General features: G+C 43.9%; 1 protein-coding gene across 2 annotated transcripts in view; it reads right to left on the bottom strand.

Annotated features, from left to right (window-relative positions):
- Positions 1-25984, bottom strand: part of TANC1 (tetratricopeptide repeat, ankyrin repeat and coiled-coil containing 1) — a gene marked incomplete at its 3' end in the record, with an annotated part of 423607 nt that overhangs the window by 318268 nt on the left and 79355 nt on the right. For both annotated transcript variants that reach the window (XM_082260319.1, XM_082260322.1), the window contains exon 2: positions 4214-4283. In XM_082260319.1, coding sequence (XP_082116445.1) covers positions 4214-4271 — 58 coding nt within the window. In that variant the 5' untranslated portion in view covers positions 4272-4283. The remainder of the gene's footprint in view (positions 1-4213; positions 4284-25984) is intronic.

Here is a 25984-nt window from a genome sequence, read left to right on the forward strand (position 1 = left end):
CGGACACTCTTGGTGCCCCCCTGGTGATTGACATAAGCCACGGCCGTGGCATTGTCCGACTGGATCCGAACCGGGCTGCCCTGGAGCTGCTCGGTCCAGTGAATCAGACAAAGTCTGATCGCTCTCAGTTCCAATACATTTATCGGCCACCTGGATTCTTCCAGGGACCAAAGTCCCTGGACAGATAACTGACCGAGAATTCCTCCCCATCCGGATAGACTGGCATCCGTGGTCACTATCGTCCAATATATTGGCAGAAATGACTTTCCCTGGCTGAGCATCGGAGAACGAAGCCACCAGACCAGAGACTCTCTGGTCTGTTTGCTCAATCGGATCTGATTGTCCAGGGATTCCGGATTCCGATTCCATCTTAGAAGAATCTCTTGCTGAAGAATTCGGGTATGGGACTGGGCAAATGGGACTGCTTCGAAGGAAGCCACCATCAACCCCAGAACCCTCATGCAAGTTCGAAGAGAAGACCAGCTGTTGGATAGTAACAACTGGACTGCTAACTGAATCTTCCGGAGTTTCCCTACCGGAAGAAAAACTCTTGTCCTGACTGTGTCTAGAATTAGACCCAGATATTCGAGCCTCTGGGTGGGAACCAGAAATGACTTTTGCTGGTTCACCAGCCACCCGAATTCCTGTAAAGAAATTATAGTAATTTCTATGTTTTGTAGCAAGGTCTGAGGAGACTCTGCATGAAGCAGAAGATCGTCTAGGTAACCAAGAATCGATATGCCTCTTTGGCGCAGTAGTGCCAACATTGGGGCCAACACCTTCGTGAAGACCCGAGGAGCCGTGGCGAGACCGAAAGGTAACGCCACAAACTGATAGTGGTTCTCTTCTACGGAAAAGCGTAGAAACCGCTCATGTCCTGCGAAAATGGGAATGTGAAGATATGCGTCCTTGATGTCTATGGACGCTAGGACATCCCCTGGATGCAGGAAGGCTGCTACTGTGCGAATGGACTCCATTCTGAATTTTCTTATGTTGACAAAAGAATTGAGTGCCCTTAAGTCCAGAATTGGACGCACTTTGCCCTCTTTCCTGGGTATTGTAAATAGGTTTGAATAAAACCCCTGAAAACGTTCTGTCCAAGGAACGTGGACTACCACTCCTTGTTGTAGTAAATCCGTGACTGCTCTCCACAGATCTTCTAAACGATCCGGGGATAGTCGAATATTGGAAGGGAAGAATCGCGCCGGTGGGAGAGATCGAAACTCGATCTTGTACCCTGACCTTATGACTTCGCAAACCCACTTGTCCGGGATTCTGGAAAGCCATGGATCCGGGAACCGGCGAAGACGTCCCCCCACCCCAGTTATGGGTGGGGGAGCACCTTCAGGCTTTGGACGATTTATCTTCAGGTCTGGAGGGGGCGGGCTTTTGCTTGCCCGACCAACGTCCCCTGAAGCCTCCTGAAGGAGCTTTGGAGGACTTAATTTTTTCACCCGCGGGACGAAAAAACCTTTTGTGAGCAGCAAAAGAAGGCCCTCGTTTTTGACGAGTTCCTTTACCTTTAACATTGCGGTAAAAAGGTGCTCTTTCCACCCGTGAGATCCTTAATGATCTCATCTAAGTTGGCTCCAAAAAGACGCTCTCCTAAAAAGGGGATATTAGCCAATGCTTTTTTGGAACCTTGGTCGGCTAACCAACCTTTTAGCCACAGTGTACGCCTGAGAACCACCGCTGAGACTGATGCTCGCGCCAATAATGGAGTGGCGTCTAACGCCGCATCACACACAAACTGTAACCCCTGTATCATTTGTTCCAACAAATCTGATACCGCCTGAGGGACCTCTTCTAAGTCCCGGCGTAACCACTTGGTCCATTCAGTTACAGCCTGCGAAACCAGACCAATAGCAATTATTGGTCTGAAAGCTGATCCAATCAAGGTAAACATGGTGCGAGACATAGCTTCTATCTTGCGATCCACTGGATCTTTAAAAGACGGAGCGTCTTCTAGAGGAATAACCGTGGCTTTATTCAATCAAGCAATTGATGAATCCACCACAGGTGGTTCTGTCCATTTCTTAATGAGGGTTTCCTCAAACGGATAACGCCTGTTAATGCGTTTAGAAATAGCAGAAGTGCTTTTTGGCAGACGCCATTCTTCTTCGATTGGATTGCCAAAACATTTGGGCAATGGAAAAACCTTCGCCACTTTGATGCGTTTTTTAGTCCCAAAAGGGATTTCAGTTTCAGCTATTTCCGACGGAATACCCTGTAATCTGTTTCTTGAACAGATACAATGAGTGCGTTTACCAACGCTTCCTCTCTGGCTATGGCTGATGCCGAAACATCCTCCTCACTGTCTGAAGAGACAGTACACGAGACACCAATCCCAGATGAAGTACCTGCAACTGCAGAAATAGGCTCAGAGTCTGAATCCGAGGTTTCAGATAATAAGGGGTTAGGCGGGGGTCGCTTTCTTGCGCCCTGTCCCTGACAAGCCACTTCCACCCGGGACACAAAAGTTTCCATAATAGCTGACAATGATTCAATCGTCAGTGGGGTGCTGGAGGATCCTGCAGACACCTCGAGGGGATCCGGAGGAGATACATGAGTGGCAGGGTCCATGTTAATTCAGGACACCTTTGCCAGAAAAAAAAAACAAAAAAACTTTTTTTTTTTTTTTTTTTTTATGTGTCTCCCCCTAGCGCAATAGCGCCCCTCAGAGTACCTGCTTCTCGATCCCCACAGAGAGAGAGAGGGACCCCCAAGGCTCACCAACCGATGCAGTGAAGTTTCCAACCAACTGCAGTCAGCATCTGTCTTTTACAGACTGGAAGGAGCTGTTGCTTTTTCCCGGGTAGAAGGACGTGGCTCCGCCCCCTGTGTACGCCTTCCGGCGTTCCCAGCTCTCCACGAGGTAGCTGGGCTCATGAAACATGGCCGCCCCCATACAAGAGACAATAGACTCCAAAAACATGGCGGCCGGCGTGACCTGAGGACATACATGCACTTGGTCTACGGCAAAATGGCGGCGGACCGCCAAAATCGTTTTCCCAGCACATCCACCTGCATCTCTGCTAAGTGGCGATTTATTGATCTACAGGAGATACACTACAAATAAGGTAGGATTATACCTCTTATGTCTGCTGTAATGCTACAGTCTGCTGGGTAGAGTGTTAGCTCTCAAACCAAGTCCACTTCCCACCAAACACATACTGTATTTACAAGGGGGACTTTTAGTGTCAGATATATACTGACCATGTATGGAGGGGCCCATAATTCATACTGCCTCATAACGAGGAAAGAAAAAAGGGAACGTTTACTCACCATACCGAACCGACAGGCACCCTCTCTTCACAATACCCTCTCCACCGGGGTGGGGGTTTGTGGACCACTCCGGACGCCTCGACTCTCTGGTTCCTGGCGTCCAAGCGAGACTTAACTCGCCAGGTCAGTCCCTCCACTGGGACTCCGTCGCGGCCGACCCAGCGCGGAGCTCTGGTCTGCACGCGCTCGTAGGCAGAAACCGGGGTGACCACTGGATCTCAACACCCAGCCCGTCGCCCGGCCCCGCATACTTACTTGAATGTGTCGCGGCCGACCAAGCGCAATGCAATGGTCTGCGCGCGCTCGTAGGCCGGCTGGGGTGACCACTAGTGTCGCCCAGTCTGGCGTATTTGCTTGAAGATCTCACAGGAAAAAAACACTGGAGAAAAACTGCCTAAAAAAAAAAAAAAAAAAATCTCTTTTTTCTTTTTTTTTTTTTTTTTTTTAAAGAAAAAATCTTGCCAGGACCAAAAAGATCCCAGCAAGGAACTTAGGTCCTTACTCCTGACTAGACAGAAAAAAAACTGATTCCCTGTAGCAGAGAGAGGGAGGATATACCCTCAGGGACTGCCCCTAAGGTGGAGCCAGAACGTTTTGTCTTTCTGCCTAGTCCTACTCCTGCGGAGACAACATAACCCAGTTCTTGAGAATCAAGAAGACTACGTCTGTCAATGAGCGATAGAGAAAGGTACCTCTGTGTGCCTCTCTCTGAAGTACTGGGAGCAGGTGAGTGCAGACAAGGCAACAGCAGATACCTCATAGTGTTTTCTGCAACTTGTGGTGCTCTTTAAAGTTTTTTTTTCTTTTAGAACACAGATCTGCTTTAAATGAACCTGCAGAAATTCCTTCAAGTTTTGCAGCTTCATGTAGGTTTAAAAGAATGTTAATGTTACAGAGCTAAAAAATGCATGAAAACATTTCCACTAACCTTGATTCCTGCTGGTTTTGACGCCCTCCCGACTCTTCTTTAAAACAGCTTTTAACATCTTCTCTTAGACCTGCAATTACAGGAAAATTACTAATGAGTAACGCAAATCATAATATGTGTGGCCGAACTCATCAAATCCAGACAGCCTTTGATCAATGCCAATTAGAAGTTAACTGATGACTAGCTATCTTGTAGCAACTTAATATACAGACAATTTATAGGAAAACAGGTAAATCTCAAAAAAATAAAAACTGAGCAATTTAAAAGGACTAAAGAAAAAAAACTTTCCGAAAAGAAATTTGCATACATAATGCATAAATTTGCAAACATAACTCTTCTGCGCCATCAAACATTGCTCTGATGAAGAAAATATTGTATGTTTATTAAAAGTTAGCAGCTACAAAAACTGTACCTGACTTAAACAGATACTTATCTGTACCAGGATCCAGCAATGTGCACAAGAGCTGTTCTTTCCATCCGTGTCCTGTCCCCGGCGCCAGCGCCTCAACTCTGGGCACCTGGCTGTGACAGCTTGCGGCTTCATAGCCAGGTGATCACTGCGCATGTGCGAGCCCCGCTGCATTTTGTAAATGGTTCGGCAGTCTTCTGGGATCTATGACATGTCACAGAAGACTGCGGGGAGGGAGGGAGGGGGGGAAAGAACTTCTGCTTGGATTGCCTAGACAAAACCAGGTGGGTGGAGTTCTGCTTTATGTTTCTTCTGAAAATGAGAGTTGATCTTCTGTTGCCCACACTGTGCTCAGTGGTTCCTAACAATACCCCTCCACTGTACTACAAGATACAGTACTGACGTAGGGTTGGCAGGAGGAACCACTAAGCTCTGTGGAAGACCAAGAGATTGATACCCCCAGAAGCATCACTCCAGATAAAAATTAATGTGGCACTAAACCTACCTTTTAGGCCCTGTTCAAACCTGAGCATTTTTCATCTCGATAAAGGCTCATCTCTGAAGTCTCAAAACGCCCAAAAAGCAAAGTTCCATTCATTTTAATGGCCCTTGTTCACATATGAGCGTTTTGTCTCCTGAATCAAAACGCCCGAAGCTCAAAAAAGTACATGAGCTTCTTTTTTGTCAGATTACGAGCGTTTTTGTTAGATGTCAATGCCTGCCTCCAAATACCTGCAAAAAAACATCTGAAAAAAACGCCTGGAAAAAAAACGCCTGGAAAAAAAAACGCCTGGAAAAAAAACGCCTGGAAAAAAAACGCCTGGAAAAAAAACGCCTGGAAAAAAAACGCCTGGAAAAAAAACGCCCCAAAAAAAACGCCCAAAAATTATACGCTCAGGTGTGATGGAACCTTAGAAAACTGCGAGCAGGCAATTGTTTATTGCAGAGAAGACATTCAATAATACAAAGTTACCTGCCTGCTAGCAGTTTTCTGCATGCACAGCTCAGTGTGCACCCCTGCCACATTTTGGCTGTGCCGGAATGATTGACTCCCATGCGCAGGCACGAGATGTCATCCCCTGCTGACCAATCGAGAAGCCAAAAGCTTGGCACTCAGGATTAAGATGACAGCAGCCTACAAGTGATGCAACCGCTGTTGCTGTTGTGGGAAGAGAATAACTCCTGCAATTATAGGAAAACCAACATGCTACATATAACATTCAAGCCTACAAACACATTTTATGATCTCCTTGAGGTCAGTAAGGCCTCTAATCACAATAAAAGTTCAAAGGAGAAGATGAAGAAGGGGGTGTGGCCAAGTTTGACATATGCAGTTGAGATTTAGGGCTCATGCACAGATGGGTAATTAAAATACTTAAATAATTGTAGGATCCAGGGGTTATAAACTTGGAAAGATAAATCCAGTGTAAAACAAAAAGTGTAATGGCGTGTAAAGGACTTGTGCATTCAGGGTTTGATGCGTAAGCATGTAAATTAATTCTAATAGCCAGAAACACAATGAAACGCGTAGCCCTACTTAGACCTAGCTTTCTAGGTTTTGGCACTGTATACATTTGCCATTGCTAATCTAAAGATCCTGTTTCTCTGGATACACTGAGGAAAATCTTTTGAAATATCACTGTATTAAACAAAGAATATAATATTTTACCAGTACTTCTTTGGTTATTATGAATATTGGAGATTCTTAGGTTGACTTATTTAACCGCTTGCCGACTGCCTAACGACGATTTACGTCGGCAGTCAGCCCCTCACAGGAAAAGCGACATAGGTCTACGTCGCTAGCCTGTGAGGCTCTAGGGAGCAGGCACACGCCGCCGGAGGTGCACTCACGGACCCCCCCCCCCCCGCGCGCGTGTGCCCGGCGGACCCGATGTCTGCCGGGCACTCACGATTGTCCGTTACAGCGGGAGAAAGGCAGGCGGCTAATGTAAACAAAGCCGTCTGTCATTCTCCCCTGTGTAAGAATTGAGATCATACGGTTCTGCTATGTAGGACCGTTGATCTCTGTTCTTACACCTCAAGCCACAGCCAATCACAGTTAGAAGCACGCCCCTAGGGACACACTTAACCCCTCCCTCTAAAAAAAAGTTAACCCCTTCACTTCCAGTGTCATTTTTACACTAACATTGCATATGTATAGCACTGATTACTGTAGTAATGTCACTGGTAACCCCAAAAGTGTCAAAAATGTCAGTCAAGGGTCCGATCAGTCCGCCGCAGTCCCGCAAAAAAAAAAAAAACGCAGCTCGCCGCCATTACTCGTTAAAAAAAAACAACAAAAATGACAAAAATCTTTCCCTTAGTTAGTAAACGCAATAACTTTTGCGCAAACCAATCAAAATACACTTTTTGCGATTTTTCTTACCAAACATATGTAGCCTAAAACAAATTGGCCTAAAATGTTAAAACATTTAGATTTTTACATTTTTTGGGGGGGAATTTCATATAAAAAAATTTGAAAAATATTGTTATTTTTGCAAAATTGACGCTCTATTTTTGTTTATAGCGCATGATCAAAAAATCGCACAGGTGATCAAATACCACCAAAAGAAAGCTCTGTTTGTGGGAAAAGAGGACGTCAAATTTGTTTAGGTACAGCGTCGCACGACCGCGCAATTGTCCGTTAAAGTCACGCAGTGCAGAATCGCAAAATAGGCCCTGGTCAGGAAGGGGGTAAAATCTTCCGGGGCTTAAATGGTTAAAGTTCCATGTATATTAGTATATTAGATGTTGTATAGATTAGCCATTAGAGCAAATTTAGAGTGATTGTAAATGTTATTTTTTTTTTTTAAAACAATGTCAGTGCTCTTGGCTCCTCCTGCCTTTGAGTGACCCCTTAGAAAGCTACTTGCTCGGGGGGGAGGTACTCGAGCCGGCTCGATCCCATGCAGCACTGTGTGCATCTATTGAAACATATAATGTGGCTCAGCCCTCCACTCTGCTCCTTCATCACTGGATTTGATTGACAGCAGCAGAAGCCAATGACTCTCACTGCTCTCAGAGTCCAGTGAGGAGGGAGAGAAAGTGCAGCAGTGCTGCTCTCAGGCACAGTGTTGGACTGAGATCAGGCTCAGGTTAGTATTGAGGGGGGCTGGGGAGACTACACCGAAAAAGTTTTTTACCTTAATTATGAGAATGCATTACGGTTAAAAACGTTTAGCCTTTACAACCACTTTAAAGAGGAGTTTCAGTCCTTTTTGTGTTTATCAAAAGTCAGCAGCTACAAAAACTGTAGTTGCTGACTTTTAATGAACATATACTCAGCTGTCCCACGCCACGATCCAGCGATGTGCTCACCTAAGCCGTACCTTCTTCCCAGTGCCGGAAACAACTGTGGGCACCCGGCTGTACCAGTTTTACAGCCTCAAATCACGCTGCACCTCCTGAATAGGCCAGCAGTCTTCTGAGACCAGTGATGTGTCCCCGAAGACTGCAGAGGGGGGGGGGGGGATAACTTCCACTTGGATCATCTAAGCAAAATTAAGTACCCGTTTCTCTCCCCCCCCCAAAAATGACATGCCAAATGTGGCAGGGGAGGAGGTGAAACTTTCCCCTTTGGGGTGGAGCTCCTTTCCTCCTAGAATGCAGGTTTTGAGCTCTTTTTTGTTTTTTGCCCTAGAACGCTGCTATAGATTACTGATCTAAATGCCCCAATGTACATGGACACACTGGTTGTAATAAAGCTGCATTCAGAGGCATATTAAAAACAAAAATAGAAATGGTTTGAAAAAAAAAAAAAAAAAAAAAAACATTTAAATTAGAGTTTACATTTTTTAAACCAACCCTCCAAATTAAAAAATAAAAAAAATAAATCTGGTACGCTTTAGCAAAATCAGAGAAGAAGGATCTTCGTAACTACAAGAATATGACAACATCTCATGGTCAAAAAAAAGTTTAAAAAAAGATTCTGCTGTGAACAGAAGCACTCAAATAACAGATCTATGAAAGAACGAAAATCATCAAAATCATTTTCAATGTTTCACAGATTTGTGATATTGCACAGATTCCCAAAAAAAACAGCCTTTGGTAAACAAAACATGAAATATGATTTTTTTTCCCTTGTCCAGAGATTGCTGGTACTGTAATTAAAACAGCAAGCATACAAACTATACATTCTCTGCATACCACTTATAATCAGAGTTTGGAGCTCAACCTAGATCACTTACTTTGAAGCCATGTACAAAAAAAAAGAAAAAATCTTTTGGCACTCAACCAACACTTTAAAAGCAACAAAGAAATAGATCAAAACCACATGGGTTCAGAATAGAGAAACAGATCTGGTTAGTGTTTTAAGACCAAAATGTACTTTGCTTGACAAACGAATGGAAGCGATATGAGAAAGGGACTTTCAGCGTAATTGCTAAATCTTGTTCATCTTTTATAAACAGTGAGGTGTTCCTGTAAAATCATATGCTAGAATTGGGAAGTACAGCTAATAACATGTATATTTTCAAACGTATCGAAAGCAAACACCCTACTGATTACGATGTTACCACTTACACACCAGTAAAAAGCACTGCTGGTCATGTGTAATGCCGAACATACAGATGGCTCCTTTCACACTTGTGCGACTTAGGATCCGACTTGAGACCCAAAGTTGCAGGACATGTGAAAATGTCATGTATCTCTAGGAGAGCCGTTCCCATTGACACTACTGAAGTCTGCAACTTCAGAAAAGGTTCCGTCCTGTACTACTTTCATCCGACTTTGACATGACTTTAACCACTTAAGCCCCGGAAGATTTTACCCCCTTCCTGACCAGGGCCTATTTTGCGATTCGGCACTGCATGACTTTAACGGACAATTGCACGGTCATGCAACGCTGTACCTAAACGAATTTGACGTCCTTTTTTTCCCACAAATAGAGCTTTCTTTTGGTGATATTGGATCACCTGTGCGATTTTTTGATCATGCGCTATAAACAAAAAAAGAGCGTCAGTTTTGCAAAAATAATATTTTTTACATTTTTTTTATATGAAATTCCCCCAAAAAAAAATGTAAAAATCGAAATTTGTTAACATTTTCGGCCAATTTGTTTTATGCTACATATGTTTGGTTAAAAAAAAAAATTGCAAAAAGCGTATTTTGATTGGTTTGCGCAAAAGTTATCGCGTTTACTAACAAAGGGAAAGATTTTTGTCATTTTTGTTGTTTTTTTTTTTTAACGCGTTGCGGTGGACAGATCGGACCCTTGACTGACATTTTTGACACTTTTGGGGTTACCAGTGACATTACTACAGTAATCAGTGCTATAAGTATGCACTGTTACTGTAAAATTACACTGACAGTGAAGGGGTTAACTTTTTTTTTTTTTTTTTTTTTGAGAGGGAGGGGTTGTGTGTGTCCCTAGGGGCGTGATTCTAACTGTGATTGGCTGTGGCTTGAGGTGTAAGAACAGTGATCAACGGTCCTACATAGTAGAATCGTATGATCACTATTCCTACACAGGGGAGAATGACAGGCAGCCTGTTTACATTAGCCGCCTGCCTTTCTCCCTCTCCACCGACGATCGCGAGTGACCGGCGGACGATCGGGTCCTCCGGCGGCGCGCACTCGCTCCCAAGACCCTCACAGGCTTTGCCATCGAGGGGCTGACCACCGCAGTAAATAGTCGTGCGGCAGTCGGCAAGCGGTTAATGCCAAAAAGTGTAAAATTCTTATCAAAGTAATTTTTTTAAAGTTGGACTCTAAAGTTGCACTGAAAATCACGCAACTCTGGAATCAGCTAGTGTGAAAGGAGACATAAGGTCCATACACACTATAAGATTTTCTGAAGACTTTTTCCTTCAGATTTACCTTTTCTATGTAGTACAAGGGCCTGCCAGATTGCATACAAATTGAAAGTGTTTAGGTTTGACCTCATATTATATGGTTTTGGTAAATCTAAAAGGAAAAAGTCTTCAGAAAATCTTATAGTGTGTATGGCCCATAACACGACAATAAGACTCCTTTCACACTGAGGCGCTTTGGTGATAAAAAAAAAAAAAAAAAGCACCTGAAAAGCTTACAAAAGCCTATTCCCAATAAAATCAATTAATGCTTTCACACTGGGGCGGGGCGGTGCGGTGAAAAATATCTTGCAAGCAGCATCTTTGGAGTGCTAAAAAAGCACCTCAAAAGTGCCCCCCCTCTATTGAAATAAATGGGAAGCGTCTCAAAAGCGCACGAAAAGCGCTTCGAAAGTGCCTCAAAACTTTTCTTTGGTGTCACGTGGCCTTCAAAAAAGCACACCGCTAACACCTCAAAGAGCTTGAAAAGCACCCAACATTTTATGCCCAGTTTTCAAGTGCCTCAGTGTGAAAGAGGCCTTACAAAAGCATCTCAAAATACACCCCCTTCATTGAAATGAATGGGCGCCTGAAAAGCTCTTCAAAAGTGCCCTAAAAGCGCCTGAAAAGCTTACAAAAACCTATTTCCCATTAAAATCAATGAATGTTCTCACACTGGGGTGGTGCGATGAAAAAAAAATCTTGCAGGCAGCATCTTTGGAGCACTAAAAAAGCACCTCAAAATTGCCCCCCTCTATTGAAATAAATGGGAAGTGCCTCAAAAGCGCACGAAAAGCGATTCGAAAGTACCTCAAAACATTTCTTTGGAGTCACATGGCCTTCAAAAAAGCGCACTGCTAATGCTTCAAAAGAGCTTGAAAAGTGCAGCAAAAGCTCCCGGCATTTTATGGGCAGTTTTCAAGCGCCTCAGTGTGAAAGAGGCTTTAAAAAAAGCATCTCAAAAACGGCCCCTTCATTGAAATTAATGGGCGCCTGAAAAGCCCTTACAAAAGCGCCTGAAAATCGCTCAGTGTTTAACTGGCAGTTTAGAAGTGTGAAAGGGCTTTTATTATGTAGTGCCTTTTCACACGGAGGCGCTTGAAAACTGCCCATAAAACTCTGAGCGCTATTGCAGCGTTAACAGTGCGCTTTTTTTTATAGACACGTGACTCAAAATCTGTTTCAAGAACCATTTTGCTATTGGAGCGCTGCCCATCCATTTCCATGGAGAGGGGCATTTTTGAGGGGTTTTTTTAGCGCTTCAAAGATGCTGCTTGCAGGATTTTCTTCACTGCTCCACCAGCGCAACGCCCCAGTGTGAAAGCATTCATCGATTTCAATGGGAATAGGTTTTACTGAGCTTTTCAGGCGCTTTTTTTTATCGCCAAAGCGATTGAAAAGCGCCTCAGTGTGAAAAGGCTCTCTCCAGCCCCCCTAATACTTACCTGAGCCCATCTTTATCAAGTGATAGTGCAGAAGTTTCTCAGCTGCCCGGGACTCCCCTTCTCGTTGGCTAAGACAGCAGTGTGGCGCCATTGGCTGCCACTGCTGTCAAAGTCAGTCAGCCAAACAGGAGAGAGACGGGCTGAGCCAAGTCACGGCTCCATGTCTAAATGGACACAGGGAGCTGTGGCTCGGCTCGGGTGCCCCCACAGAAGAAGGGTGCCACACAAAAGAAAGGGCCAGAATCACAGAAGATGGACCCAAGAAAAGAAGGATTGGGGCCACTCTGTGCAAAACCAACTGCACAGAGCAGGTAAGTGGAACGTGTTTGTATTTTTTTATTTATTTTTTTAAATAGACTTTACAATCACTTTATTAAATTCTCTGCATAAAGGTCCTTTTACACAGGAGATCCTATCAGGTTTGCCTGTCAGTTTTTCAGGTGGAACTGATCGGATGATCCATACATTCCTATGGAACGGTGAGTGTAAACAGACTTTTGTCAATGTACATCCACCTACCTCCGGGTCCGATCAGGCCCACTAAAGAAAAATGGAGGAGGAGGACTGTGTCCCTGCAGAGCGGGGGCTGTCCATGTCCGCTCTGTTTAAACTGTATAAATCCACATGCTCTAAGTGAATCTCCTGATCGGAACACAAATTGCCCATGCAAAAGGGCCCTTAAGGTAAAAAACCTGTGTTCAGCTCCCCTCCAGCCAGACCCCCCAACCCTTTCCCATTAACTTACCTGAGCCTGGTCTTGATGCAGTGCTGTGCTCGAGAACAGCGGCTCTCTCCATACATAAAGGCAGCAGTGGGGATCCATTGGCTCCTGCTGCTGTCAATCACAGCCTGTGAGGAGAAAACAGGGGACAGGCCAAGTCGTGGTGTTGGTATCAAGGGACACACAGCGCCCCTGCACAGGGGACACTTGGAAAAGGTGGGGGGGGAGCAATGGGGGGTCCCTAGAAGAGGAGGATCAGGGCTGCTCTGTGCAAAATCATTGCACAAAGCAAGGAAGTAGGATTTTTTTCTTTTTATTTTACCTTTACAATCACTTTAATATTTTTATATTCTTTATATATTTTTATATAGTTTTTTACTTCCATTTGCTAGGGATTTAGCACCAGAACAAATCTAAAAGTTTATTTTATCACCCGTAAACTGCTACTTTTGCCAATACCTAGCTTTTCCTCTCCCTAACCATAACACATAACCTCCTCCCTAATTTAAATCCTAACCTGCTATGCTTTTTTTTTTTTTTAGCACATTTTGCAGAAACGCACTACAGTCCATCTAACATGGTTTTCTATAGGACACATTCCTGGTGCATTTCTGGTTCAATAGGCTTCAATGGACACGCTGCAGAAATGCATGTAGTGAGTTTTTGATGCATTTTTAATCTGCCTAACATTAAAAACATCTCCCTTTAAAAAATAAATAAAAATTTAAAAAAAAGTGTAAAAATGCATCAAAAAAACGTGTGCAAAAACGAACAGCAAAAAGCACTGCAGAAATGGATCAAAGTCAATCTGCACAGGTGTGAACCAGGTCTGACACCTAACCCCCACTACTAATGGCCATATCATTTAAACAAATGGCTCAATGCAACTTACCACCAAAAGTTTCTACTGATACCTTGAAACATTTGAAACGGTTGGGTGTAGGTTGTGTTTAGTAATTTTTGCATTAAAAACCTGTGCCTAAAAGTTGTCATGTGTATAGCAAGTATTAACCTAACCTTTCAAAGTAACCCTTATTTGCTAACCTAACACTTATTGCTTACAATTCCCCACTAGTGCCAACCTAAATCTGAAAATGAGCCCCTAACTTAAAGTGGTTGCAAAGTCAGAAGGTTTTTTTATCTTAATGCATTCTATTCCTCACCCCCCCCCCCCCCCAATACTTACCTGAGGTCCATCTAGATCCAGCGATGTTGCAGGAGTGTTTCGGCTGCCCGGGACTCCCATCCTCATTGGCTGAGATAGCAGCATGGCGCAATTGGCTCCCGCTGCTGTCCAAGTCACTCAGCCAACGAGGATATAAAGGGGTGGAGCGAGACTGGGCAGCGACTCCGTGTCTGAATGGACACAGGGAGCTGTGCCTCGGCTCGGGTGCCTCCATAGCAAGTTGCTTGCTGTGGGGACACTCAACAGGAGGGAGGGGCCAGAAGCACCAAAAAAGGAACCAAGAAGAGAAGGATCCGGGCTGCTCTATGCAAAACCAACTGCACAGAGCAAGTAATTGTAACATGTTTGTTATTTAAAAAAAAAAAAAAAAGGAGACTTTTTAACTGACCCCTTAGCCCTAATTGTACCTTTACACATTAACGCAAAAAAACTAAATTATCACCTGAACCATTTAGGTAATACTTATGGGGCCAATACCCTGGGGCCAGTTTGTACTGGTGTTGGAAATGAAGGAAGACAGTTTGTTGTGGCATAGCACATCTATCCTTCTACAGAATCCAACACAGTAGTGAAGTGTTTTATTTGTGTCACTCTGCTAAGCCTAACTGTAAAGATGGTCATACCTCGATCGATTCCTCCATACACGCTACACAGCATGGATGGATAAATCTGAAGCACCAGTGGCTATCAGAATACCTAAACAGCGGCTGTATCTGAGCAAATGCAGCCAATGTTTAGCCAACAATTTTCCACCCGTCTCCTTCTATTTTTCAATTGAAGGATATCTGACGGGACGGCATCAACATCCCGAAACTTGCTCAGTGTACAGCCAGCTTTATACTCCAGAGTACATATACAATGTCCAGTTACATTTAATCAAACTGCCAAAGTAACACCGCAGAGAAGGTATCCTGCCAAGTTCAATAAGCTGCAATGCTGTAACATGTACAAAACTGTTCTAAGAGGACGCATAAGTGGCAGTTCAAAGATGGGACCTTATAGATTTCCTTTCAGCGTTGATTACAACAACATCAAAATCAGTGACATTCCTGACACTTCATAGAAAATATGGTGCAATAAACCGGAATTCCCTTTCACTGGTTACATTTATTGGTTAGGACATTTCCTAATTTTAAGGCAACATACTGTTCAATTCTACATTACTGGTGGAGTTTCTTTTTTTCTTAACTGCTTGAAGCCCAGGCCTATTCTGACACTTCTCTCCTAAATGTAAAAAACTATTTTTTTTTTTGCTAGAAAAGGACTTAGAACCCCCAAACATTATATATTTTTTAAGCAAAGGCACTAGGGAATAAAATGGTGGGTGTTGCAAATTTTTTTTTATGTCACACTTAAAAAATACACTTAAATGAATTTTATTGCACAAAAACACAACATAATATCCAATTGTTTAATAAAATATAAAAGGTGATGTTATGCCGAGTAATGGATACCCAACATGTCCCGTTTTCAAACTGTGCACACTCGTGAAATGGCGACAATTTATGGTACTTAAAAATCGCCATAGGCAATGCTTTAAAAGCTGTTATAAGTTATTAGTTTGGAGTTATACACAGGAGATCTGGGGCTAGAATTATTGCTCTCGTTCATGGTGATACCCTACGAGTGGTGTGAACACTGTTTACATATGCGTGCACAACTTGAGCATGCATTCAATACCTTTGTGCGCAAACACTGGGGGATTGGGGGCGCTTTAATTTTTATATATATATATATATATCATACATACACACACACACTATTCCTTTAATGTTTTTTTAGCACTTTTATTGCTAACACAAGGGATGAATAACATCCCTTGTGATAGCATGGACAGTGACCAGTATTTTTTACTGAGAGATCTGGGGTCTATTAGACCCCAGATCTCTTTCTTGCCCTTAAAAGCATCTGATCAAACCTATATGGCTTTACATTCTGGATAAACCGGAAGTGACAAAATACCCGTTGCTTTGGTTTCTTTACCATAGAGATGACTGGGAAAGATCTGGTCCCCATTCAGCTCTATGGTAAGGCGGCAGAAGCACCAGCTTCAGTCTTGGGCTGGCACCAGAGAGTGGGGGGAGGGGGCAGCTTTCCCAGTTCTCTTTTGTGAAAGACAAAGCACCCCCCTATGTTGCAGAGATGAGCTGGGGGGGAGAGAGACATTAGCAGTCCAAATCAGGAGAAGAGCTTAGGGTGAAAAAGCTGCCTCCCCCATAGATACAGCAGAGAGTGTGAGAGTTGTCACACTGGGACAGGAAGTGTGTTACTGGGAGAAATGGCTGGTGAAAAGCACAGCCATTATATCTAAGGACTGGTAAGCTGCAATATAAATTTTTGTTACTTTATGAGGGGAGAAGAATTTTGCCAGGAAAAGAACAGCTTCTTAGGTCACCGCAGTGCCCATTTAATATCAGGGAAGCAGGTGCCTGGCTTGGATTACACAGGGGCCCCACTCTTTCATACTGATAAGTCATCATAGAACACCTGTTTCACATTAACTAGAAGCAGCAATGAAGAAATTAATCCAAGCTTGGCATGGCAAAGCGACTCGTGCGCAGCTGGCAGTGAATGTGTGAAATACCTGAAGCCTGGGAGAAATTCAATGTAGCTCAGTCTAGTGAAACGTGGCCGGAACTGGAGGCACATAGGCTGAGCAGAGAAGACTTTCAACATATTTACTACTGTTCTTTAAACCAGGCTCAGCCTAAGATCTGGTTTTGCCAACAGGCCTTGCATTGAACACATAGTTGGAATTGGGAATGTCCCAAAAGTTTCCCGGTGAATACAAACCTCCCAATGTACACTGGAAGGAACGAGGACACCTTTTAGCAGCACATTCTGTCTTCAGCCTAAATATCTTTTCATCTGACATCCTAAAGCATTATTATGCAAGCAAAAGACACAGTGAACTAATCTAATCCTTCAACATACATCGTTGTCTTCAAACTAGCATTAAAGTCATATGGTCTGATTTATATATACCCCTTTGGGGGAAGTGTTTATTATCTTGTATATGATGTACCATTATGCATGTCAGCTACAATAGGTTATACTGAAGACAAGAAAGTGTATCCTGAAGAAGCTCTTTCAAGTGAAACATGTCAATCCACCGGTCTTCTTCCATAAATTAAGCTATATATATATATATATATATATATATATATATATATATATATATATATATATATACACTGTATACATACATGCACACTTCTTTCACTGGATGGTAGCTGACAATACATGGCTTTTTAGTGTGTTGATTTTAATGTAATAATAAAATTGTATATTTCTAACTACAAAGCCTCTGTTGTATACACAGTAGGAGTCTGGGAAAAAATTATCCCAAATATTCCAAAAAATACTGGTAAAACTCACACAAAACATCAAGTCTACTGACCCAGACAATCCAGTGCATGGCCTGCGATGTAGATACACATGAAGCGGCAAACAGGTTCATATTGGCACCATTGTACAGCTTTTTTTTTTTTTTTTATAATAGGTCCTAGTCCTATTTTGCAGTAGGTGAATGGCACTCCAAAATAAAAAATTAAAAAAAATAAAACATTGGGAGCCATCCCTGTAAATATACATTCCATCAACTTTCAACAGCCAACTTCTACTACCCTGGTGCCCAACTTGTGGCCCTTTTGCATATGATGAATTATGGGAACATGAATTAGGGTATAAGCATTGATCTCTACTAGCCTCATGTAACATGTTCCCAGCTTCGTATTGTCTTCTGCAGCATATCCCCAGCCATAAATGTAGCATGTCCACACTCTCTGACCCTCATCTCCTCTATTAGGCCTGCGGTTTCTAACAGGCCTTGCAAGCACTACATAGATCGAACATTATGTACTGTCCTTTGGTGAGGTCAGGGGCCACATTTGAGGCCCCCCTTTAGCTCATAAATTGACAACCACTGTTCTACTATGGGAGATGGTAATCTAGATGCAAAAAGTACATGCTGTGACCGAACTAAACCTTGTGCACATGATGAGCATATCGGACGAATGATCTTGTTTTTTGTTTTTGCATGCTAGTCTCATACCAAAAATAAAGAAGTTACTAAACTTACCAAAATTCTCATACGACAGAATACAATTTTGGAAGTGATGTAATGTGTTGTATTGTAATGTATTCTGTCATTTCTGAGCCTGTGTGGTCTTGGTCTTTCAAGTGTATTTGAATAAATACTGTGCTGATTAAGACCGCATTCACACTGGTACGACTTAGACCGCGACTTGTCAGCCTGACAAGTCACGGTCTTCAAGCTCTCATAGTGTAGTACAGGAGCCGTTCTAATAGGAGCGACACAAGTCGCTCCGACTTAGAAAAAGGGTCCTGTACTACTTCGGGGCGACCTGGAGGCGACTTGCATTGACTTCCATTATGTGAAGTCCGTGCAAGCCGCGCCGAAGCCGCGCTGCACGCGACTTCACAGGTCGCCCCCTAAGTCGGAGCGACCTAATGTGAACGGAGGCTAAACGAAAATCCTACGCTCCGGTATCTTAAGAGAAACATTTTCGTGTTTGTCTCTTCAGATAATTCCACATGAACTGTCCTGGAAAGCTGTGTGCTAACAATCAGATTATCGTATGATCGCTTTGAAAGCTGTATTTTTCATCCAATTTTCTGATCATGTGTACTAGGCATTAAGCTGGCCATAGACAGGTTTTTTTTTTTTTTTTTTTTCCTTCATTCAGCCAGTAGGCTGGAAAAAAAATAAGGATTACTCAATCTACACAAGCAAGGTGGATGAAGTCATTTCTTTCTCCTACCCCTGTGGGACAGTGCATTCCGACAGCTGGAACTGCCCTGTCAGAATACAGCTGCTGATTAAGAAACATTTCCTAGCATGTCCCTTTGACAGAAGTTGATCAAAAACTTCTGCCAAGCAGGAATGTCCATACACTGGTCAACATTTGGCTGATTCCTGCTGAAGCAACCAAATGTCAATCAGTTTATGGCCAGCTTTACACCAGAAGTGACTGAACTAACAGGAGGCAGTGCTGACATTTTATAAATGTTCCCATATGTGGCTGATCTCATCATCTCAAACCAGAAGAATGGTAAAGAAAATGGCTTACTCCTAGTAACCTATGAGAATCCAACTGTCGTTTTAAGGTTAGGAAAGAAAATAAATCAACTTCTGACTTCCAGATTTCCTTCTCCAAACCTAATGTTAATTATTCCTAATACAATGCGATTTGCCATGACTAGATTGAGCACAGACTTATTTCAGCAATCCATGTCTGTTCTGTAATTCCAAGAGCTGACATCATGCCCTGCAGCACATACATCTGGCCTTGTAGCCCATAACACAATGTGGTATCTGAGATCATCTTCTCTCATCTGCTTCCACAAGTCAATTATATGACGTCTCTACCTCCTCATCACACAGGCAATGTACAGAAGGGGATGAGTCTGACAGCATTACAGCAATGCATCAGTCAATCACTTCCAAGGAAATTACAGTTGGTTTTACATTTAGTGTCAGCGCTGTCTGTCCTCACACCTCATCTTCCAGTTCCGGCAAAATGAAAGTCCTTTCAAACAGGAAACCAGTCTGGTTGTCTACAGATGCACATATTGTTAGTACTATGAAAAGATGTTTGAGAAGGAAAAGCACAGACTGAACCTAAATTTTAAGTATATTTTAAGTATAATTGGACTCTTACCTTTTACACCAGTAAATGGAGCATTCAGTTCAAGGCTCCATTTACATCTTGGAGTCCTGGATGAAAGCAAATTGTGGGATGCCCATGCGATCTCCGTCACTTCCAAAGGCACCCTAAACGTGGCGCAAGTTTTGCCGAGATTGTCGCCCGACAAATCGCTGTAAAATCACGCAAACAGAATCGCGGGAAGTTGTTATGCGATTCTGCCCGTGATCCAGGACCCCAAGATATAAACAGTCTCAAATAGAAGTGGAAGGCAAAACATTTGTGTAAAAATAAATATAAAACAAGTAGGTATATATACAAGGTGCATCTCAAAAATTTTAATATCAAAGTTAATTTATTTCAGTAATTCAATTAAAGTGAAACTCATATTATATAGATTCATTACACACGGAGTGATATATTTCAAGCATTTATTTCTTTTAACTTTGATGATTATGGCTAACAGTTATTGATAGCCCAAAACTCAGTATCTCAGAAAATTAGAATTTTCCAAAAGACTAATAAAAAAAAAAATAAGGATTTTTAATACAGAAATGTTGGCTTAATTAAAAGTATGTCCATGTACAGAATAGTATGCACTCAATACTTGGTCAGGGCTCCTTATAGATGAATTACTGCATCAATGCAGCGCGGCATAGAGGCAACCATTAGCCTGTGGCACTGCTGAGGTGTTACGGAAGCCCAGGTTGCTTTGATAGCGGTCTTCAGCTCATCTGCATTGTTGGGTCTGGTGTCTCTCATCTTCCTCTTGACAATACCCCACAGATTCTCTATGGGGTTTAGGTCAGGCAAGTTTGCTGGCCAATCAAGCACAGCGATTCCATGATCATTAAACCAGGTATTGGTATTTTGTCAGTGTGGGCAGGTGCCAAGTCCTAGAGGAAAATTAAATCAGCTTCTCCATAAAGCTGGTCAGCAGAGGGAAGCATGAAGTGCTCTAGAACTTCCTGGTAGAGGGGCTGCGCTGACTTTGACCTTGATAAAACACAGTGGCCCCAACACCAGCAGATCACATGGCTCCCCAAATCATCACTGACTATGGAAACTTCACACTGGACCTCATGCCACTTGGATTCTGTGCCTCTCCACTCTTCCTCCAGACTCTGGGACCTTGATTTCCAAATGAAATGCAAAATTTACTTTCATCCAAAATGAGGACTTTGGACCACTGAGCAACAGTCCAGTCCTATTTCTCCTTAGCCCAGGTAAAACACTTCTGACTTTGTCACTGGTTCAGGAGTGGCTTGACACAAGGAATGCGACAGTTGTAACCCATGTCCTGGAAACTTGTGTGGTGGCTCTTAAAGCACTGACACCAGCAGTAGTCCACTACTTGCGAATCTCCCCCAGATTCTTGAAAAGCCTTTGCTTCGCAATCCTCTCATGGCTGCAGTCATCCCTGTTGCTTGTGCACCTTTTTCTACCACAATTTTTCCTTCCACTCAAATTAACTTTTTGAGATGCACCTGTATACATTAATACTTTTTTTTTTTTTTTTTTTTAAGTACTCACATAATCTGTTATCAGCTGCATAAGGGGATTAGAGAGCAAGGAGTTTAGAAAGAGCAGCACACTGATCTTCCCAGTGAATGGCTCTGCAGGGGGTGTTGTCAGCTCAAATCTTAGCCATTAGAGAATAGGCAGGCTGTGCTCCCAGCACAGACAAAAATTGACCACTCTGAGTTGATGGAGGGATGTCACGGCAAGACAAGGAGTGGGGGGAGGGGGGGTGTCAACAGCAAGACAAGGAGTGTGGGGGGGGATGTCACGGCAAGACAAGGAGTGGGGGGATGTCATCCCAAGACAAGGAGTGGGGGGGGGGATGTCACTGCAAGACGAATAGGGGGATTTCACAGAAAAACAAGGAGTGGGGGGGGATGTCACCCCAAGACAAGGAGTGGAGGGGGATGTCACCCCAAGACAAGGAGTGGAGGGGGATGTCACCCCAAGACAAGGAGTGGAGGGGGATGTCACCCCAAGACAAGGAGTGGAGGGGGATGTCACCCCAAGACAAGGAGTGGAGGGGGATGTCACCCCAAGACAAGGAGTAGGGGGGATGTCACCCCAAGACAAGGAGTAGGGGGGATGTCACCCCAAGACAAGGAGTGGGGGGATGTCACCTCAAGACAAGGAGTGGGGGATATCGCCTCAAGACAAGGAGTGGGGGGAGGGATGTCACTGCAAGACGAATAGGGGGATTTCACAGAAAAACAAGGAGTGGGGGGGTATCACAGCAAAACAAGGAGTGGGAGTGATGTCACAGCAAGACAAGGAGTGGGAGGGATGTCACAGCAAGACAAGGAGTGGGGGGGGTTGTCGTGGCAAGACAAGGAGTGGGGGGGGTTGTCGTGGCAAGACAAGGAGTGGGGGGGGTTGTCGTGGCAAGACAAGGAGTGGGGGGGGTTGTCGTGGCAAGACAAGGAGTGGGGGGGGGGTTGTCGTGGCAAGACAAGGAGTGGGGGGGGGGTTGTCGTGGCAAGACAAGGAGTGGGGGGGATGTCATGGCAAGACAAGGAGTGGGGGGATGTCGTGGCAAGACAAGGAGTGGGGGGATGTCGTGGCAAGACAAGGAGTGGGGGGATGTCGTGGCAAGACAAGGAGTGGGGGGGATGTCGTGGCAAGACATGGAGTGGGGGGGATGTCGTGGCAAGACATGGAGTAGGGGGAATGTCATTGCAAAACAGGGAGTGGGGGGGGGGATGTCACAGCAAGACAGGGAGTGGGGGGGTGTCACAGCAAGACTGGGAGGGGGGGGAGGTCACAGCAAGACAAGGAGTGGGGGGGATTGTCACAGAAGGTCAAGGAGTGGAGGGGATGTCACGGAAGGGCAAGGAGTGGGGGGGTGTCACGGAAGGACAAGGAGTGGGGGGGTGTCACGGAAGGACAAGGAGTGGGGGGTGTCACGGAAGGACAAGGAGTGGAAGGGTGTCACGGAAGGACAAGGAGTGGGGGGGTGTCACGGAAGGACAAGGAGTGGGGGGCATGTCATGGCAGGACAAAGAGTGGGGGGCATGTCATGGCAGGACAAGGAGTGGGGGGGGATGTCACAGAAGGTCAAGGAATGGAGGGGATGTTACGGAACGGCATGGAGTGGGGGGGGGGGTGTCACGGAAGGACAAGGAGTGGGGGGCATGTCATGGCAGGACAAGGAGTGGGGGGGAAGTCATGGTAAGACCAGGAGCAGGGGGGAAGTCATGGTAAGACCAGCAGCGGGGGTAAGTCTGACCAGACAAGGAGTGTGGCATGTCATGGTGAGACCAGGAGCAGGGAGGAAGTCATGGTAAGACCAGCAGCGGGGGTAAATCTGACCAGACAAGGAGTGTGGCATGTCATGGTGAGACCAGGAGCAGGGAGGAAGTCATGGTAAGACCAGCAGCGGGGGTAAGTCTGACCAGACAAGGAGTGTGGCATGTCATGGTGAGACCAGGAGTGTAGGGTCTCATTCAGGGTAACTTATAGCAGGAAACATCTAGCAAACACCTGGCCCTGCCTTGCTTACTCAAAAAAAAAAAAAAAAAAAAAGGCCTAAATTTTAAATATTTAAAGCATGCACCTGGATACCGAACAAGACAGGAGACAATAGAACCCTGACATTTTTTGCAGTCAGTACATTGTGTCATATGAACAGGTACACTTCTGTCTGAGGAAAAAAAGTGTTCCTTTAACTCACTGGCGGGAGACTTGGCAGCGATCTTTCACAAGCTATAATTAAGGATGGCGGGAGAACGAACAGTAATTACAAGAATTCCAGAAGTCCAGCCTGGAGAGAATCAGCGTAAGATAACTCACAATCATCCGGAACGGCCTCCCATATCCTGACCCATGTTGTGTAACTATGTATCTGCTTGGCAACTTTTGAAAACTATAATTCTCCAGAGAACACACACCAGAGTAAATTCTAATTAGGACTGCAGGAGCCACGGCTGCTTTGGTTTCAGAGAACCCATACAAAGAAACTACAATAATGTCATTTTACAGTCCTATTTTCAGGATTTTATATGGCCTCAGCAGGACTCCTGGAAGGGTGTACAATATGTAATTATATTCTGTCTGACCAGTAACTGGTGGATGTACAGCAAGCAGAACCGACCACATACTGTGCAATGTTATAAACGGTCTAACACCAACCTTTCACCTGGATAGAACTTCACTGTAAAATACTGAATCACAAATACTCTTAGGAAAACTTACGACTAGTAAAAATAATTCTGGTCTTCTGGCACATTTCATTGGATAAAGCAATACAGAATAATGTTCAGCCTCATAAGAAGAATTACCATGTATACTTGTGCCTATAGCGCCTACGGATGTAAAGTAAAGTCTAGCATACATTCAATGGTCAAGTGTAGATATTTTTAGCTAGAACCCCATTGTACCCAGCAAAATATTTTTCAAAAGTCAATATAGAAATATTTATACAACACAGGCAATTTGTTTTTTTGGTCATTACTGTATGAGGTTTGTCATTGTGGTTGAGTATATTCGCTAAATAACTGTATGATAGCTTAGAAGTATGAAATATTTAAAACGAATGGTTAGTCTGCTTGTGTTTTGCCTTGTTCAAGCCTGCTGATTAATGGAAAGTGAATATTGACAACTAGGTGCTAAATAGTTTGCTGTGCATTAAAAAGATACATTGGTTGTGATTTTAAAAGACTTAGTCCCCGTTCACACTGGGGCGACCTGTGAGGCGACCTGGTCGCCTCACAGGTCGCCTTCCATAGAGAAGCTGTGGACCCGTTCTAATAGGAGCGACACAAGTCGCTCCGACTTAGGAAAAGGGTCCGGAGCTTCTTTGGGGCGACCTGGAGGTGACCGTCATAGACTTCAATGTTATGAAGTCCGTGCCGGCCGCTCCGAGGTCGCAGGGCGAGCAGTGCGCCGCGACCTCGGAGGTCGCCCCAGGAAGTAGCGTCGCTGCTATGTGAACGGGGCCTAAAATTTGTAAACATGATTACAAATTAATTGCATGGTAGCAGATTCCATATTGACGCAATAACAATTAAAAAGAAAAATGAATGAGCGGATTCATATTAGATTACCATAATACACAACGTAAATTCATGAACAATCGTAAAATTCATATACATGATATTTTTGCAGATGGAAATACATGATTAATAACAAATGGAAATACATCATCACACAGTTCATAGCGATCCACACATTTCTAGGCATCCTATAGCCAGTGGAGGCTGGTGCTCCATGGGCCGGGGGGGGGGGGGGGGGTGATAGACGGACCACACCAGCTCCAGCCAGCACACCATACACACACCCCTCCCAGGCTCACTCACCCTGGACTGACATGTGAAGGGCAGGCAGCGGCGGCTCCTCTGTGGGTCGGGCTTGGCTTCCCCTGTGTCTCCTTCGCCAATAGGATGGCTTCTGCTTTCGGCCTTCTCAGGACCCGCTTCCTGATTGGCCAGGAGGATTAGAATCCATGTGCTCTGAGGCCAGAGCCCACCTTTTTTTGAAGCCCATTAGAGCCTCTGGCTCTAATCACCTGCTTAAGAAAAAAAAAAAAAAAACCCATAGGAATACATGCGACCGGCGCCCTGCATGTAGATTAGGGGGCCAGATGCATGGATGGGGGGGGCGGTACCCCTACACCCCCAATGGACGGGCCGCCACTACCTATAACTCTACGCGATTCGTGGATCCCTCTCCACTTCCTCAGGAGTAGATGCAAGAAAATTATGTAAAAAGATTTTTTAAAAATGGCAGAATGTTAATATTGTATACAAAATAAAGGACTCCCAACAGAGGAAGGTAGAAAGAAAAGAAAAAGGGGAATAATATAGGCAAGTAAGTAGCCTGTTCCTTACTCAGCTCAAAAAGGGGGACCTAGCAGCCCAGTGAGTAGGGGATATCTGTCCAGGGGGCTGTGGCAAGGTTACCCAAACAGACCTTGAGGGCAAATGGAGGGCAGACCAAAACACATAAGTTCTAGGATGCCAAGAAATGTGTGAATTGCTATGTACTATGTAATGATGTGTTTCCATTTACTAATAATCATGTATTATGGTGTATTTGCATCTGCAAAAATATCATGAATACGAATACTACGATTTTTCAGAAATTTATGTTGTGTATTATGGTAGCCTAATATGAATCAGCTCATTACATTTCTTTTTATTCGGTATTTTATTGTACCAATATGGAATCTGCTACCATTCGATTCTATTCTGTTTTGAAGTGATCTGTCTCATTTAAAATCCTGCGACCAATGTATCTTTTTTTATTGTATATATATTTAGGGATGGAGGCTCATTACTCATGATGCTTCAGATCACATCTATTTAATTTTAGTTTGCAGTGCATTTTGAAGGCAGAGAGGTTTGTCCCAGAGACTGACTGCCAATAATCAACCACAATGGCCAACCCCCATACATGCATTAGTGATGATGATCTGGTACAGAATTGATCAAGCTGAAGGATGTTAAAGCAGAACACTCTCTTATAAGCAATGACTATTTTTAATTCATTGCTGCTAGCATTAGTAAATATATAGAAAAGCATATTATATTTACT

This window comes from Pelophylax lessonae, assembly GCF_965119305.1.
Source record: "Pelophylax lessonae genome assembly, chromosome: 6".
In the NCBI taxonomy this organism is placed as follows: domain Eukaryota; kingdom Metazoa; phylum Chordata; class Amphibia; order Anura; family Ranidae; genus Pelophylax; species Pelophylax lessonae.